General features: G+C 42.9%; 1 protein-coding gene across 42 annotated transcripts in view; it reads left to right on the top strand.

The window, feature by feature from the left end:
* Positions 1-16,814, top strand: part of KCNMA1 (potassium calcium-activated channel subfamily M alpha 1) — a 731,637-nt gene extending 714,823 nt beyond the window's left edge. For 15 of the 42 annotated variants that reach the window (XM_019813336.3, XM_045040192.1, XM_019813339.3 and 12 more), the window contains 5 exons: positions 1,797-1,991; positions 3,880-3,998; positions 6,364-6,588; positions 8,904-8,932; positions 16,047-16,814. In XM_019813336.3, the coding sequence (XP_019668895.2) occupies positions 1,797-1,991; positions 3,880-3,998; positions 6,364-6,588; positions 8,904-8,932; positions 16,047-16,201 (723 nt within the window). In that variant the 3' untranslated portion in view covers positions 16,202-16,814. Of the gene's footprint in view, positions 1-1,796; positions 1,992-3,879; positions 3,999-6,363; positions 9,046-16,046 lie in introns of those variants that run through there. The other 27 variants (XM_019813344.3, XM_019813358.3, XM_019813366.3 and 24 more) reach the window with 4 other exon arrangements.
* The last annotated feature ends 1,876 nt before the right edge of the window (positions 16,815-18,690 follow it).

Here is an 18,690-nt window from a genome sequence, read left to right as displayed (position 1 = left end):
CTCTCTGTCAAAAATAAATAAACATTACAAAAATTAAAAAAAAAAAAAAAGAAGTGCAGATTCAGGGATGATGTAAACAGCCTTGGTTTGCCTACCTCTCACCTCAAGTGTAAACGATTTTTAAAAGGGAAGGTTGAGGATGAGCTGACTGTCCCTCTCACCAGCAAAAGCTGCAAGTCTCTGATATTAGGCCAGAAGTATTTATCAGGAATTCCGGTGCACCAAGCACTTTTCTATGCGCCTCACATGTATTAGTTATATTATCCTCATAACCACTCCATTATTACATTTCATAGATCATGAAACTGAAGAACAAAAATGACAAATAACTTTCCAGAGTCACGCAGCTACTAAGTGGTGAAGCCCAGCATTAAACCCACCGCCTGGCTCTTATCTCTTGACCACACCAGCAACATTTCCTCCTGTACCTGCCCTGGTTCTGCTTCTGTGTCCCCGGGGCCCATCTAAGCTTTAGTAGAGGATACATTCATTCTCTTCAGGGTCTGACTCCTTCTGAGTAACATTCCTAGTTTCCTTTGCTGTTAGAATTTTCTATCACTTTGGGTGTTTTGCAAGTATTTCAGTAAGGAAAGTGAATCTTGCCCCGTGAACGGCTATCATCTGAACTCAGAAGTCCTCATGGAATTTTTTGCATATGTGCTTGACCCTAATGTCTGTGCTTATTTTATGGATGAGAAAATCAAAGCCTAGAATGGTTAGTCCACCTCCCCCAAGCCATAGAACTAGTGATGGCCAAGCAGGATGGGAAATTGTCCTTCCCTGGCTTGTTCCCCACTGTGTTTTGCCAGGTTAACCAAGAAATCACTGAAATGAAATTTAGCTATCTTTCCTAACCCACTTCCAAAGGTCCACATGCCCTCAGAAGACACAGGCAAACTTTGCTTTGATTTCACTTCAGCCTGCTTGATTTCTTCTTATCTTGGAAAATGGAATGCAGACCCTCACCTGAGACTTTTCTCAAATTAGGCTGGGTGACGTATGTCTTTTTGAGCTCTTTTATTTGACCCCCTGTTAATGTTTTTAAACCCTAATTGTTTTGTTCCTGACAGACCTGTTATGTTTCAGGTGTGAGAGAAATGTACACATAGAAGGAAACTTCTGTCATATTCTGTATTTGCCTCAGACTATTGAGATTATTAAAAACAAAACAAAACAACCAAAGTGCACACACGAGGGCATCTTCCTCCTTGCAATTTTATCTGGCATATTTAATTGATAGAGACTTCTGGGTTAGATTATTATCAAAGGTTGTAGTACATTGTTGAGCGTGTGGCCTTAATGATGCTCTCGACATCTCCTTCCAACACACAAAGAAGTTTTGCCACATTGGGGAAGGCGGCTTCCTGGCACAGGGTGACAGGACCTCGGAGGAGTCCTCCTTGTAACCCAAGCCTGTGCAAGCTGCATTTGTGTCCCAGGTCCAAAGTCCCTTAGTAGACACGTGGGACTCGAGGAAGGGGAAGCAGTATTTGCATCCCTACTGACACCAATTATGGTAAACACCAACTGTTTAGACATCAGCCCTTTAATAAAAGTTCCCTGAAGTGGTTTTTGAAAGTCAAGCTCTCATGGCAGAACCAAGTAAGAGAGAAAAGAATGGAATAATTGGAGGCTGCTGTCTTTTCACTTCCCACATAAAATTATTTGAAGAGACAGGCCAGAACTTTAAACAGGAGATACCAAGAAAAGTTGTAATTTGGATGTCTGTTGTCGTGACTTTAGGGTGTTTGCTTAAAGGAATTTTTTTCTCCCCTACCCCCCAACTCTCTCCCCAGACATACTTCAACGACAATATCCTTACACTAATCCGGACACTGGTGACTGGAGGAGCCACGCCAGAGCTCGAGGCTCTGATTGCCGAGGAGAATGCACTTCGAGGGGGCTATAGCACCCCCCAGACGCTGGCCAACAGGGACCGTTGCCGCGTGGCCCAGTTAGCGCTGCTGGATGGGCCCTTTGCGGACCTGGGGGTGAGTTCATGGTGCAGAGGTCACCTGAGCCCACTGACTGAGAATGGCTTGGCCAGAGTGAACTGGGTGCCAGGGTGAGGAGCCAGGCACCTGTCTTTTCTGTCTTCTGTGGTGATTCACTAGAGGTGATGTGTATGGTGTGCTGTGTTTTACATGCAGTCCTTCATCTTTATTCCCATGGCAATCCTTCGACATAGGTTCTACTCTCAGACATTCTAAGGAAACTGAGGCTCAGAGAGACGGAAGACTGGCCCTATCAGGAATTTGCACCAGGAACCCTGGCTTCAGAGCCTGTGGCTTTACTCACTCCCCTAGGTATCTTCTACCACGAGCTAGGAGGCATCAGGTGATTCCAGCATGTGACCGAGGCTGGGACCCCTTTCCACAGGGTCTTAGCCTACCTCAGGGCCACTTCACTCCCAAGGCACATTAATAGCCCATGAGGAGCTTTTCAAAACCACTGATGGCCATGTCCAGTTCCCAGGATTCTGACTTTTTGTATCTGGGTATATGCCAGGCATTGGAGGTTTTTAAAACACCACCAGTAATTATGTGCATCTCAAGCCACTGGCCAAACAAATGGCATCTCATGTGGACCATTTAATGTCTCTAATTCCAGACCTAGGTCTTTGCATCTCTGAGGCTGCACCCAGTTAATCTCCCCCACGCCCTCCCTGCCGCAGAGGGGATGAGCAGTGCCTCCCTTTGGGCTCCACACACCAACTGGGTTCTCACACTTGGGCAGAAGTATGCAGTCTTGACCCTTATTCACAGCCCTATACCGCATCCACGGATGGGTTCAAGGGGTGGAGCCACAAGTCTTGGCAACCAATACATTTATTGCACAAACAATAGCGTCGCCCAAGGAAAGGGTCACTTTTTCCATTTCTTCTGAAACTATGATGCTGACTTGCACCATGTTTTAGTATGGTTATGGATAAGGACCTATGTTAGACTGGGCTTTTTGGAAAGGCAGCTTCTGTAGCTCGTGGCTCCTTTCATCTATCACCGACTTACTGATACACTTTAAAAGGATAAAGACTTTAAATGACGGTAAGATATGGCCCCATTTGTGTTCTGTAATATGATGCCCATTTGGAAATTCCAATGACAAGAAGGACAAAGGCAGCCACTTTATTCCCAGCGATGTCATTCTTCAGTGCCCTTCCTACACTCACACCCACCTGAAGCCACCTGGCTGTGTGAAGCCAGCATTTCCAAGTGAGTGGAGTTGCTTTCACATTCCATGTCGGGCCCCAGACCCTCTGGGAGGTGACTGTGAACTGATTAGGACTGTGAATCCCACTTATTCAACCTGCAGCTCTCCACCTCCTGGGGAAACACATTCTCTTCCACCCGCGCCATCTCTGAGGTCTGTAAATTGTGCTTTTCACACAGTCTTTTCCCTGAAAGAGTCTTTCACCGTAGCACCTGGTGGGGTCTTTTCTCCTCGCAGTGATTTTAATTATCACTCGAGCAGTTTTGACAACACGGTCAGATCACAGTGATTACAGCTGAGCTGGGGCTAAACATAATCGCCATTTTGCCCAGCTGGTTTCTTCTCTGCCAAACATGCATCTGAGAGCTTTGAGCCTTACACAATCACTTAGAATGAGGGAGAGGCCCATTCTCTCTAGGGCTCTCATTGCTACAGATGGAAAACTGGAGAGAACCGGAGGAGAACCCCATCATTATCTGATCTCCCAAAATTACCAGTATTGGATGTAGGCTCTTAATCACATTGACTTCTTTAGCCTCAGTCCCTTGGGACAGACCCTCCAACTGAGGAGACACCAACACAAGCTTTCACGAAAAGGCTCTGTTCCCCCTGGACCTCTACTTCCAGGCAAATGAAAATGTTTCTCTCTGTTCTTGCCTTGTCTCCCAGGATGGTGGTTGTTATGGTGATCTGTTCTGCAAAGCTCTGAAAACGTATAATATGCTTTGTTTTGGAATTTATCGGCTGAGAGATGCTCACCTCAGCACCCCCAGCCAATGCACGAAGAGGTGAGTATATTTCCACTCTCCTCTCCCACCCCGAATGCAGAGACAGAAATGCCCTGTCTTGTTTCCCACTGTGAAGGCAAAGGTCCAAGTACATGCTCTCAACATGCAAATGACTCTGCCCGCATTAAATCCAACACTGGGTTTGGAGGTTATGGGAGGCTTTTTTCTTTAATTCCTCATAGCAGATGTAAAGACATTATGGGAAGAATTCAAGTTTTATAGGATAGTTCCTGAATAGGAGCATCTCCTCCAAACTCTAGCTACTGGGATTATTCTGCCGGTACCTCATATAGAGATATTTCATATTGCTAGTGTTTAAGATAGATGTTTCCTTTGCCATATCTTAGATGCCTCTGCTTTTACTTAATATATTTTTAATTGACTCACTTTTTAAACTTTTATATATTTATTTCAAGAAATTTGTGTGTTATCACCTTAAGCAGAAAAATATAATAGTTTATGTGTGCTAGTTATATATTTTTAATTGCACTAAAATAAATTCATAGCAGCCCCAAATTAAAAGTATATCATAGAATTACCCAAATCTGTGCATTTGCATACTATATCTCAAGAAACAATGCTACAGAGATTAGTATTTCTTAGCTTTGCTTGCACGTTAGAATCACCAGGGGTGCTTTTTAAAAATATTCTGCTTTCCCTGATTTATCTGGTCTGGCTTGAAAGTGTAGATAATTTCTTAGTGCCCAGAGATTACAGTATATAGCCAGAGTTGCGGCTAATTGCTGTAGACTAGTGAGTTCTCAAAGTTTAGAGAGCAACAGAATCACCTACAAAGCTTGTTAAAACACAAATTGCTAGACCCCACTCCCCAGAATGTCTGACTCTGTAAGTCTGGAGTGAAGTTGCTTAAGAATTTGCATTTTAGGGACACCAGGGTAGCTCAGTTGTTTGAGAATTCAGCTCTTGATTTCAACTCAGGTCGTGATCCCAGAGTCATGGATCAAGCCCTGTGATGGGCTCCATACTGAGTGTGGAACCTGTTTATGAATTCTCTCGATTTCTGACTGGTGTGAGGTGGTATCTGAATGTAGTTGTGATTTGTATTTCCCTGATGATGAACGATGCTGAGCATGTTTTCATGTGTCTGTACAAACACAGAGGGAAGCAAACCATGAGAGACTCTTAAACACAGAGAGTAAACTGAGGCTTGATGGGGGTTGGGGGGTGGGAAAAATGGGTGATGGGCACTGAGGAGGGCGCTTGTTGGGATGAGCACTGGGTGTTGTATATAAGTGATGTATCGTGGGAATCTATGCACACTGTATACACTGTATGTTAGCTCACTTGAGAATAAATTATATAATCTTAAGAAAATAATTTTAAAAATTAAAAATTAAATTAAAAAAGATTATGTCTCCCTCTGCCCTTCCCTGTCTCCCTCTCAAAAAAAATAAATAAAAGAAGTTGCATTTTATTTATTTTCGAATGTTTACTTGTTTTGATAGAGAGAGAGCATGCACAAGCAGGGGAAGGGCAGAAAGAGAGGGAGAGAGAGAATCCCAACGAGGCCCTGCACTGTCAGCACAGAGCCCGACACAGGGCCAGAACTCACAAACTGGGAGATCATGACCGGAGCCGAAATCAGGAGTTGGACACTTAGCCCACTGAGCCATCCATGCACTCCCAAGAAAATGCATTTTAAGTGATGCCCTGGTGTTGCTGATATGTCTTGGCTTGAGGACCCACTTTGGGATCTCCTACTACTAGAGAGGAGGCGGTGGGGTTTTTTTGGTTGTTGTTTTGTTTTGTTTTGTTTTGTTTTATTTTGTTTTGTTTTGTGTTAGCGGTGTCTGGCATTAACCAGAGAAAGCTTGATGGGATTGAGAATAGTTAAAGCAGGACTAGCACAGAGGCAGGGAGGGATCTTATCTTCTCTCATTTAGAAAAAAATCCCCACCAAAACTGATCTGTAAAAGGTAAAGAGTGAGAAAAGGCTGAGAAGATGTTAGGTCATGGGAAACAAAGACCCTGTAAGGTGTGTCAGAACATTCTCTAGCAAAAGAGGCGGTGCAGTCAGTGAACCTCCTGCACGCATCTGGGCTACTCGGGATCAGAAGTGAACTCGAACTTCAGTGGAAAGGGGTGGGGACCATCAGAAGCACGGTGTGGTTCCCCCACCACGGGCACCAATTGAGCCTCTGGTGCCAGAGCTCACGGCTGGCCACCTGCGCTGAGCTGAAGAGAGGAAGAGCTAGTTCAGCTTGGAAGATAATATTTAAGGTCTTGGACCAGGTAGAAGCCTTCCAGATCCTCTGCAAGACCTGAGGATCCTTTTCGGTTCAATGAGAGGTGAAAGACGCACCCAGTTGTCCTCATTCTGTGACCCCTTTGCTTCCCTGTCCAGGTACGTCATCACCAACCCCCCGTACGAGTTTGAGCTCGTGCCGACAGACCTGATCTTCTGCTTGATGCAGTTTGACCACAACGCCGGCCAGTCCCGGGCCAGCCTCTCCCATTCCTCCCACTCGTCCCAGTCATCCAGCAAGAAGAGCTCCTCCGTGCACTCCATCCCATCCACCGCAAACCGACCCAACCGACCCAAGTCCCGGGAGTCCCGAGACAAACAGAAGTACGTGCAGGAAGAGCGCCTCTGATATGTGTATCCACTGCCACCGTGTGTGAAACTGTATCTGCCACTCATTTCCCCAGTGGGTGTTTCCAACAGTAACTTCCCCCCTTTTCCCCTGTAGCCACCCCCTTTTTTTTACACATATTTGCATATGTATGATAGTGTGCATGTGGTTGCCATTTTTATTTCACCACCATAAAACCCTTGAGCACAACAGCAAATAAGCAGAAGGACCAAAAGTTATTTATGATTCTAGGGGAAAAATAACCCAAAGGCATGCTCCAGACATAAATAGCTCACTGCAGGAAGGAGTTCGCAGAGTAGAGGAGCGCCATTGTCATCCATGTCAGTTATGCAAAGCAAGTTTAGTTAATGTAGAAGAAAAGTTTGTTCTGATGGATCAGGATTATCAGGGTGCTTCGGGTTTTGATTTTGTTGTTTTCCTTTCTTTCTTTCTTTCTTTCTTTCTTTCTTTCTTTCTTTCTTCTTTTTTAATACACACGCAATAATATACACATACACATTTCTTTGAAGCAAGCAACCAAAAAGCAACAAAAACACATCGATTGTTTCCACTCTCACTCTCTGGGCTGAAGTATCGCGAAGCATTTAAAAGGCTTTCGCCATTTGTGTAGACGATTATTAAGCATCTGCTTTTGTAAGAGAACATCCTAGCTTTTTTTACTCACCAAGGCCTTTCGTCCCAGATCTAGCTTCCTCTGGGAGTTCTTAGGCACATTTCTACCCTTACTATGGAGGAAAGAATCGTATCCCATTCGTGGATGTATCAAATTCTAGTCATCTAAGTGAACAGAGGTTTGATTGCATATTAAATTGTTATTCTGTCTCCTTATGCCATATGACTAGCTATTTTTTTTTCTTTTACTTTTGACATTTGGGATGAAAAGCCATATGTATCATAAATATCAGATGTAAGTCATTAAAAACTGCCTTCCTGGGACTTTTACATCTTTTAAAAGGTGAATTACTTACCTTATGTACAGAATAAATAATGCTCAGGAAAGAGCGAGTATTTTTCCATGCATTCTCAGGGGACCTTTTTACTCCCCTTTGTTTGATTAGCTAAGGCCCCAGTGCCAGGCAGGAGCAGGGGCTGGGGCCAAGCTAGAGTGTGAGGAAGATAAACCCAGCAGCAGATCATGTTTTTCTAGGAGCCAACATGCTAAATAAATCAGATTGTGGGGGGATCGAGCCACAATTGACTCGACAGAGACAAAAGCTAGCTACTACTTCAAACTGTGGGCACAGCTGCATGGCGCTGGCTGTCCCAAAGCAGGAAGCTGGTGGGAAAATTCCTCCTCCTCAATTTCTTGAACACAGCCAATTCACTTAGGCAGGTGAATGACGGTAATAGCGAACCACTCCTTATCGTCATGAGACGGGGGAGAAGAAGTGTGCAACAGTGAGCCAAACACATTTTGGTATAATTCTCGTTTTTTTTTCTTTTGTTTTCTTTCTTTCCTTCCTTTTTGAACAGTTAGTAAAGCATGAGCTGAAAGGTAGAAAAATCCCCTTTTCAGCATACAGTTGTCAGATGTTTATGCATGCTGTAGGCGGTGCCGTAGTTCTTATGAATCGGCAAACTCCACCATAACCGAATTATCCTGTGTGTGGACTAGCCCTGGGCTGGCGTATACCTGTTTGAAGTGTCTACTTGAGCAGATTCCACCAAACACAATAGGGGTGGAGGGGAGGAGAAATATGTCACAGTGGTACCATCTCTAAAAAGGTGTTTTTATGGTGAATGCTTTGAGTTTAGATTTCAGATCCCCTCTCTCCCCTAAGCATGATAGTTTTGGAGATTTGCTTGCTGTGTGAATTGACAAGCACTTTTACTGACAAAATGGTGAGGTTCAGTCTGCACCTGTGCCCCCACACCAAAGACAGGGCAGTATTCAGACCAGGAATGGGGTGGGGAAAAATTGTATACATGTATATTAAAAAGCCCTACGAGTGGAAGAATTTTTTTTCAAATTATTTTTGTCCCCATATATATCGATTTCTATGTTACGTATAACTATCCTTTTATATAGAACTATATCTATACATATATGTACACACACACACATATACATGTATGTGTGTGTGTATATATATATATATATATATACACACACGTATACCCCAGTTTGGGATCATGAAGAGCTTTTCATGCATTCTTTGCAAAGGAGGTTATAAAGTTGTGCCCATAGAACATTTATAACTATAAGAATGTGCCAGTTAAAGTGCTCGACAGGAAATATGACAGTTTAAAAGCATTGTAAAACTCACATAGCTTACTTCTCTCTCTAAAGTGCAACAAGGATGAATAGAATGGGCCAAGGTATGACAATTAATGGTTCTGCATGACCTAGCCACTGCTGGGGGTTTTCTTCTATAACGTTGTCCTTGTGAAAACTTTTGTGACATTAAAAAAAAAAGGAGTTACAAATTTTATTCTGTTATTGGTTTGTTTCTTTTTGTTTATATTGTTCTGTTTGTGGTTTTCTTTAGTTTGTTTTGCTTTTTTTTTTCCTCCTCACCTTCCCCCTCCCTTTCCCTCCCTACTTCTCTTTCCTCCACTTTCTAAATTGCTCAGCGCAATGAGGCTGTGCTGCTGCTACCGCTAGATCCCTTAGAGTTTGTTTTGGTGTTCTTGGTTTTGGGGTTGGGTAATTTGGGGGGAACTTCTCTCCATCTGGCTTGCCTTCAAATCTGCACGTGGCCTCCCTGCCCACCTTGGTACCTTGCTCCAAGTCCAAAAGCCTTTTGCCATCAAGAAACCCAGCTTCCTCCACTTCCCCCCATTACCACTACCCCAACCCGGCCCCCCCATCAGTCTGTCCACATCTCTGTGTTTATCTTGGCAAGACCTACTACAAGTGTGATGCCAGGTGATAAACTTCGCTGGAAAACATTTGCAGCTATTCCATTTGGCAAACCTGCTTCTTGGTTAATATTTTGTCCCTCTTTTTAATTTAGACCAGGAGGTTCATTAATGACAGAACATTGGTCTCCTTTATGTTTGATCAGGATGACCCCAAGTTAAAACTGTTCAGTTATGTGTATCAACTCATAGCCCACACCCAGTGATCTGAGGTTTCATGACTCAGTCTCTGTATTTTCCAGGTCTCTCCTGTCACCTGCCTTTGTTCAATCCCAACCAGAGATTGGGCAGATAGAGAGAAGTAAATCCAAAATGCGTGTTATATACAGTCTGTTAGCAGCTCTGAGATGATGCTGTGACAGGAATGGAGTGGGAACAGACTATGACATGAGATGTAACTTTGGAATTTTCCCTGGACTTAGGGCACACACTTGAGAGTTGACTATAGTATTTGGCCAATGATATATTCAATGATGAAAAGGTATCATTGTGACCTCTATTCTGTTAGCTAAAACTACTGTATTATACTTTCCTCAACAGAACACAGAGTCTCCTCCATTGTTTTCCATGTGACCCCAAACTTCCCCATTCCCCCTCAGGTTCTCTTAGGAAGTACACAGGGTTCTCATGTCTCTCCCTTTCCTGCTCCCCATAAAAAAAAGAATAGAAGAGGAAAGAAAAAGAGAAGAAAAGAAAGAAAGAGAGAAAAGAAGAAAGAAAAAGAGAAAGAAAGAGAAAGAAGTAGGTAAAGGTAGAAAGTGAAAGAATTATTTGAAGAGAAGGTCTATACATTTTAAAAGAGCAATAGCTAGAAACTCAATTATCTGTACCATTCTAGAAGAGAAGCAGTCTGTGAGCCATTCAGTCCAATTTGCTTTAGGCTTTGAAGGGCTGAACCTTAAGTGAGTGGGTAGACCGGGAGGTGCAGTGAAGCTTTCTCGGCCTCAATGTTCACCCAGATGATCATAAAATCATCAACACCCCTAAGGACTGCTACCCAGGGTCCTTCCTGAAGCCAGTTCAGATGTATAAAGGGAAAGATGGACCCATATACATAGAGTTCTACCACAACTGGAGAAGTATCAGATTCTGTTATGAATATTAAGGATTGTGACCCAGAACATTACGATAATGCTCAGTAATATTTTGAAATAAATTGACCTTAAATATTTTTATACCATTCATCATGTTATATATTATCTTTACTCCTTTGGCTTATCAAAAAAAAAAAAAACAGTGAATGCCTCTAGGTGCTTCCCGATGCTACTGTGCTGTTGGCACTTTCTTCTGAGAAGGGGAACACCCTCGTAAGTTCCATGAGAGAGAACTGTGCCTCCAGCCAGTATTGTCAAGATCTCAGATGACCAGAAAAACCTTACACTGGCTCTTCTTCAGCATGGGAAAAGCCTAAAGGTCTCTGTATCCCAATAGGGACAATTAAATCAACCTGCCAGGTTCCTATAGCAACAGGATCCTATCCCTCAGGTTTTGGAAGGATAAAGAGGATAGTGTAGAAACTTGGGGGGCCACGGAAGTCAAGACAGGGTAAAAATCAGTGTCTCCAGCAGCTTCTTCAGCCCATCCCTGTTTTGTCATAACATGATGAAGAATAAGCTGTGGGCACTTATCACTAAATTGGTTGCCTGTCTCCCACCAGGAGATTACATATCTATTGCCTAGGGAGGTGAGGGGGCCTACCCCTTGCCATCCAAAAGGGAGCAGTGAAGAGTCTGTCCTCGGGGTGCAGCTGAATCAAGGCCCCAGGAAAGGGCCAAAGGGGGAAGTTTGCTCTGCCCAGCGAATGGCAGCATCAGACTTTCAGTGAAAAGAGGAAACTAGAGCCATGGCGGACAATTGCAAATGACAGTTTTCATAAATGGAAGCTGCCTTGGTTTGGGTACAAATGACTTTCATTTCTATGAAATAGCCATACTTTGCCCATGGAGAGGAAAGAAGGCAGTATGCATGGGTGGGTCCACTGTGGGCCTCAGGGTCTGCCAGGCAGAGGGCAAAAGCCGGCCTGCCTCCGGAAAGGTGAGCTGTGAAACCATACAGCGTTACCTTTGAAGGCATCAGCTCCTGTTTAGGGCTTACTGTTCTCAGCTGTTGTCTCTACCCAAACAGCCTTTTTTTTTTCAAGCCCTCTCTCTCTAAACCTCAACTTGTGGTACAGCGAGAAGAGGACCAATTATTTCAAATACGTTTGCTGTATTATCTCTCCTTTCGTGTACTCTTCTCTGGGGAGTAGTTATGTGAAAAGGCTAAATCCCACAGCACTGACAACCCACAGAGACAGCGAGGCTCCGTTTTCATAGTGCAGCCTATTTCTCTGCTTGCAGGCATCCAGGCAGTCAGGTCCGCCCAGCTCTGGCGTTCTTTCCCACCCATAGCCCACTCCTCCAGGCTCCTTATGGCTTGGGGAAGTCCTCACTCATATCCTGGACCCTTCTGTCTCAGTGATGAAAATAACAATGGAAGACGCAGATGGTTCATGGATGGGATAGGGCACCTGTTGAGTGTAAAGCCATTATTTCAAGGATACAGGTCCCACAGCAGGGTAGCATCCTTGAACCCCCCAGAAAGAACACTGGGTCACTCCTTCCTCTCCTTACCTTCCAAACGAAGGTAGCCCAAGTGAATCCTCCTCTGTCATCTCTGCTGCCAAAATCCCCATTCTGGGGGCCAGCACCCCAATTTACGTTCCCTAGTTCTCCATCCCTGGTTCATTTGCAGCCACACTGAAAAGTACCGCCCATCTTTACGTAACCCTTTAGTACTGAGAATATTCACGTTAATGCTAACGTGTAACATAACCTTATGTGACAAGCTGACTGACACCTTAGTGCTTACTCGGTGCCAGATACTTTTCTAAGCACTTTACATACAGTAACTCATTCAATCCTCACACAAGCTCAGATGTACATGTGGTTAGCACCTCTGTTTGAAGGATGCAGAATCTGAAAGATTTGTTCAAAGGCATCCAGCCAGCAAGTGGCAGAGTGGAATTTAAAGCTGGGCTATGAACTCTGCCACTATGCTGTGATGTGGCTACTATTACTAACAGACGTACGTGCTAACGTTTATTTACTGTATCTGGACCTGCAGTAAGTGCTTCACCAGCACTAGCCCCTTTCATCCAGACCACATTAGGAAGACTTGATCACTAGCCCATTTTACAGAAGAGAGACTAGCAGAGATCAATTACATAGTGACTTTCTTGGAGTCATGCAACTACCGTGTGAGACCCCAGATCCATTTAGACTTCCCCACTGCCCCACGCCATCTCCTTAGCCCACACCTCATCACTGGTCCATGGTGGATAGCTCATGGCGTGGCTGGTCTTGATAGGTGCCTTCTCCCGATGGTAGTGCCAAGTCTTTTAGAGGCATCTCTTCTGCAGTCACTATGTTGTTCTAGCCCACTTGCCAGAGCCTAAAATGCCTTCCTTTCCTGATCTGGGCAGGTCACGCGCTGTACTTGCAGTGATGACGTCATGCTTTGCATCCTCAGGAGACTTAACAAATGGGGCTGGTTTTTTGTTTTTGTTTTTGTTTTTTCTGACAGTGAGGAGCTCCTTGCAGCTAGATCCATTGCCCCTCCCATTTTAGGAACAAAAATGAAGCTCCCGGACATCTTTTTGGCATAGGGGATGTGGCAGGGTGAGGAGATAAACCCAGGGATTTGGATTTATCCTGGACCACTTCAGCACCCATTTAAATCCTTTCCCTGAGTATTCTTCCTATAGCCAATGTTGTAGCTTCCCATTGGCACAGTTTCTTCTTTGGAAGATGAGATTCAGTGAACCAAAGTGTCATCATCATGCTCAACGCACTCTCTGTCGAAGAAAACGACTGGCGATCAGTTAAGTGTGTGTTCCTCTGATGCCCTGTGGGAGAATCTTTTCATGAAATACCTTTGCCCCTGGATATTTTACTAGAATGCTCAGAGCATTGATATATTTCCATTTCCTCAACATCCTATCCAACCAAGTCTCCAACAACATATATGTTTATATCTTACAAGGTACCCAAATTAAAAAGCATGTTTCTCAGGCATAACAAAAACCTCAACTCATCGCCAGGATGCACTTTAACACAAGTCCTTCTTGTGTGGAAGTTCAGTGGCCAAAACACAGGGGCTACTCTTCTTAGATTTTCTTTTACGGAGAGAAATTTAGAAAGAAAGAGAATGAAGCTTAAACGGGGAAATAATGCTCTCTATCTTACCGACAGCAGAAGGAAATTGATATTCTCTCTGCCGTGAAAGGTCAAAATGCCAACTTTGAATTGAACTGTAAAGACTAAATTCTGAACAATTATTCTCTGCAGCAGTTGTAAAAATTTCAGCAAATTGCAGCTGTCTTAGGTCTTTCGCCCAAAAGACCTACTCGTTTCCATCAACAGAGTTCAGTCTCCTTTCCAACCTGGCATGTCCAACCCAGCACTAAATCCCTTTGCAAAATCAGTCCACACAGTGGCACAGCCAAAACCAAGGGCAGCTCAGGCAAACAGCACAGGCGCTAGGTTCAGCTCTTCTGAAAATCATCTTTATACATAAACCGTTGGAAAAAGTCGTAGTTTGAAATTGTTTCAGCGGCCTGGCAATGCTTTTAAAACATGATAACCATCACACTTTACTCCTCTCTGAAAGGTTAGTTTAATCGTAGATCACAAAAAATTGGTTTCCACAAATGCATAATGGTTCATCTATGTCACACTTGAACTAAATGGTTTTTTAAATGGAGCTGAAATTATTTTGATGTGTACACAGTCCTGGATTTCTATACAACCTTTTTTAACCAGTCCATCAGGAACCTTGCCTCTAAAGCCTCATTAATAATTCAGATGTGCTGATGACTTTAAAAGATCTATGGAATTGAAGCTTAGGAAAAAAAAAAAAACTCTGCTTGACAAAAAGATAAATGAATGTAGAAAGAAGCTGTAGGAGTCTGGCAAGCTGTAGATCATCTCAGAACAGATTGTAACTTTATCATTCTGTCAGGGGGAATAATTTAAAGCACTTAATCAGTTAGCTTCACTGTGAGGATGTAGCATTATGAATTCCTATCGTCCAATCTGTTCAAATCAAAGTGAACTTAATTATAATAGGTGAGAGAGCCAGAGCAGGAGAAAGGGGAGTGGAGAATGATCCAAGAGAGAGACAGTAGTTTCCTGGGGGTAAACTGAGCTGCTGAACAAAGGGTAGTGAGCAAGCTCTCACTAACCCACTCCAGTGACAGTGTTTACATTGAGGGCTCAGACTTGACACAGCAAGAGAAAGTATAGATCAAGGAGAAATTAGCAGAGCGATCGTGAGCTGATCACAGATGCTGAATTTGTAGATCATTAGCCCATCCGACAGACGCACATGCACACACATACTCACACTTCTCTATCAAGCCAGGTGAGCAATTTTTGTTACGTATCAGTCCAGAACCATGAACAGGGCAGTTGTGAATTGTTCTGATAGGTAGAAGAGAAGCCATTGTCTCTAGAGCAGTGAATGTGCCTGAAAGCTTTTTCCTTTTTTCTTTTCTTTTCCTAAGCGACTAATATGATTCCCAAATTAGAATGTCTTATTTGCCCAGTCTCTTCATATCTGTACACATAGCCGATTATGCAGAAAGTTTCAAATCCTAGAAAAAGGCGGGGGCAAGGCCTGAATCCTGTAAAATACCACTGAAGTGTCACGAGGATACTAGGCCATTTTCTTCCTCTCCCCAGCCCCCGAACACTCTGACTCAGCGTTCTCCCCTAGCCATCTCTGTGTTTAGGGTGGAAATGAAATGCCAAGATGTCGTCAAGCTCCCTTGTCAACAGCTTGGATTATTATAGTCGGTTAAGATATTGCCAGTAGGAATTCTTTTCATGACTGTATACCAACACAGAGCTTTCTTTCTTGAAATAAAAAGCCATCTCAAAACCGTCTTAAAACATTGGTCACCATTCTGATTTTCAGTCTCATTACCCAGCAAAATCTGTGGGCTTCCTTTAAGACCCTCAAAACTGGCTGCAAAAAAAAAAAAATACAGAAGAGTGGTATATTGAGATATAACTTCAAGTATGTCTCGTACAAACAAAGCTAAGTACAGGTTGGGAAGAGGAGATCCTGCATAAGGTTCCAGATCACTGGATCTGTGTCGGGGACGACTTCCTTCATGTTTCACTCAAATCAGTGAACACACAAATCTTTCCTCAGGCACAGTGTTTATGCCCAATATTTGATATATTCAGCATCTCCTTCCCACCAAAGATTCCCAGTCCACTAAAGGAACCCCAGAGAACATTGCTGGAGTTCCTCTTCCAACCCCTCTTTGTTCTCAGAGGTCCTACCCATGGTCCTTGCAAGTCCCAAGGGCACGCTGGTCATTACTTGCCACAGGCAGCAGAGCTGTCCCAGGTTCTGGAATTCTCCCTACACTGCACTCCCTCTTAGCAACTATATTCACTGTCAGCTTCTATCGATTACATTTTTGCATTTTTTTTTTCAAGGAACTTTCCAAAGGCTTTACCCTAGGACTAATTAAGCTTCTCATTTCTCCTTCTTGTTCTCTATCCGTTTCGCCCTTTAGCAGAAAAGAAATGGTTTACAGATGAACCGGATAATGCCTATCCCAGAAACATTCAAATCAAGCCCATGAGTACCCACATGGCTAACCAGATCAACCAATATAAATCCACAAGCAGCTTGATCCCACCAATCAGAGAAGTTGAAGATGAATGTTGACTTCCAGGAGACCAGAACTCTTTTTTTAAAGCCTGACAAACTTCATAAATGGTGATGTGACTTTTCTTCCTCTTACATGCTGAATCACTGGTGGAAACATTAGGATAAGCGAGAATTGCAAGAAAAATAAAGTAGACAGATCTTTCTCTTTGCCTTGAATATTGCTTCCATGTATTTTGGAAAAGAAAATGATTTCATTTATAAATGAACATATTAAAATAGTCATGTATAGCCTCTAGCATTTTAAATTATTTTTATTTATTAGAAAGAAAATATATTTTTTCTTTTTTTTTCATTGTCAAATATCTTCCCTGTATCTAAACAATGCAAAATCAAAATGAGTAAGTGGCCAGACTCCTTAATATGTATTTCTCTTCTTTCTGTCTTTTTCTTTGAGGAGAATGATGGTCACCACCACAATTGATCGTAATGAAGGCAAATGGATTGCTAAAACAATTTTAAAATGGTCCAATGATGTAAACATGTATTTTAGTAAATTCATATAAGAAGACAAAAGGGGGCAGGTGAATTTCCTGGATGGGTGTGTATTTTAGCTGCACTGACACCAGCTCTTAATAAATGGAAACTTATTTATTTTCACAGTTGAAAGTCATATTTTTGTAGTTTTAGTTTTCATTCTGTATTTCTCCTCCCTTTGTTCGTATATTTAAAGGGAAGACCTTCTTGCAGCTTTGCTACAATTGCCAGATCAGGTTTATCCAGTCAACTAACGATGCCAGGAGGGGCGTGAGCACGCCTGGGACGTGGAAGTTGAGGACCAGACTCACACAAGATATTGCTCTGTTTGTTGTTCTGATGGTGGGGACTCCTCCATGCTGTTATGCTTCCCATTCCCTATCTCCAAACCACCTGCGCAAGTAATTTCAACTCTGGGAGGCTCTGGTGGGCTTTCTCCCCACTCCTCAAATCTCAGAGCTTTTAGCCTGAAAGTCTGTGGACACCAATGGGTAGTTCCACTTAATAATAGGATATGATAACGCAATCATTCTTTTCACCGAGTTTTTGTTAAAAAGTCAGAACATTTTCATGATCAAAGAGACTACTTTTGCCCAGATTTTATTTTTTCCAGCCTTCCTTTAGTTGCTGGGACAAAACACACAAACTAGCTGCGACAGTGTAAAACATAATAACGACAAAAGGAAAGCAATGAATGCGCTCAATACAGACTGTTAGAAAAGGCCTTTGAAAATGACCAGCAATGAAATCAAATGTATCAGCCACTTCCAACTGTGCTCAAAGATTTTTCTAGCCATCAGACACAATTACCAAATCTCAGAGCTCTGCTGTGGCTTGCATGCTCTCTGTCCCGGCAACTGTTACGTTCCAAACGATTTAGCAAATCTTTCAACTTCAAAATGATCAATCTTTTATACAATCATCAGGGTCTATGAGAAGCATGGATGTGATAGTGATTTTTCTTTTCTTAAAAATGTCAACTGTGGACACTCAAAGAATCCAAACTTACTAAAATATCCCCCAAAGTCCCATGGTATCTATTCCATTAATTCTTTAGGCCATGACCCTGTGGTACTTAGTACATTAGTGCAAATCAGATCAGAGCCAAGCAACGAAATCACCATGAAAACATATGTCCACTAAGTACTCCAATTACCAGTGTAGGCAAAATGGCTTCCACCTCCGTCTATTCCCTGCAGAGCCAATGTAGTTGTGCTTCCGCCTTGTAGGCGCCGTCCTGAAGTGACTTGTCAGACTGTGGTTACCCTGTCGTCACATTTTGTAGAACTAGTTCTATAAAAGTATTGTGAATATAATGTATGTCCAATTGGATTGTTTAAAAACTACTTATAACCAATCACTAGTCTACACAGCAGACTAAAATGACGTCAGCAGTCTATCTTCAGGCTTATGAATATTTCCTGGTTTCCAACAGAAGTAGAATGGGTTTGTGGGGAGAATCCCTTGTGAGGATTTTACCACTTTCCTGAAAGCTATGCCTTCTTCTACATAATGATTTTGCATTGGGGTCACCTTAGTACATTCACAGCAATCCACGCTCTTCTTTCCTTCATGAACCTTGGTGGACTCTTCTTCACTCTTCTTCCTGATAACCATTTCTGAATTTGTTATAACTATTTGGTATCCTACGGGGCAGGTGATGGTGGCCACCTAAATGATCTTTCCTTAGAGAAACACAGTGTCCCATGCCTCTCAAACCCATCTCTTCAGCCAAGTCGGTCTGGAAGCAGACGTGTAAACTCTGTGACCATCATGGCCAGAGATTTGAATCTAAATTTCTTTTCTTTTCTTTTCTTCTTTTCTTTTCTTTTCTTTTCTTTTCTTCTTTTCTTTTCTCTTCTCTTCTCTTCTCTTCTCTTCTCTTCCCTTTCCTGTCCTTTCCTTCCCTTTCCTTTTTTCTTCTCTTCCCTTCCCTTTTCTTTCCTTTCCTTTTTTATTCTCTTCTCTTCCCTTTTCTTTCCTTTTTTCTTCTCTTCTCTTCCCTTCCCTTC

Source organism: Felis catus, chromosome D2 (assembly GCF_018350175.1).
Source record: "Felis catus isolate Fca126 chromosome D2, F.catus_Fca126_mat1.0, whole genome shotgun sequence".
NCBI lineage: Eukaryota > Metazoa > Chordata > Mammalia > Carnivora > Felidae > Felis > Felis catus.
This window is presented reverse-complemented; position numbering and strand designations above follow the sequence as displayed.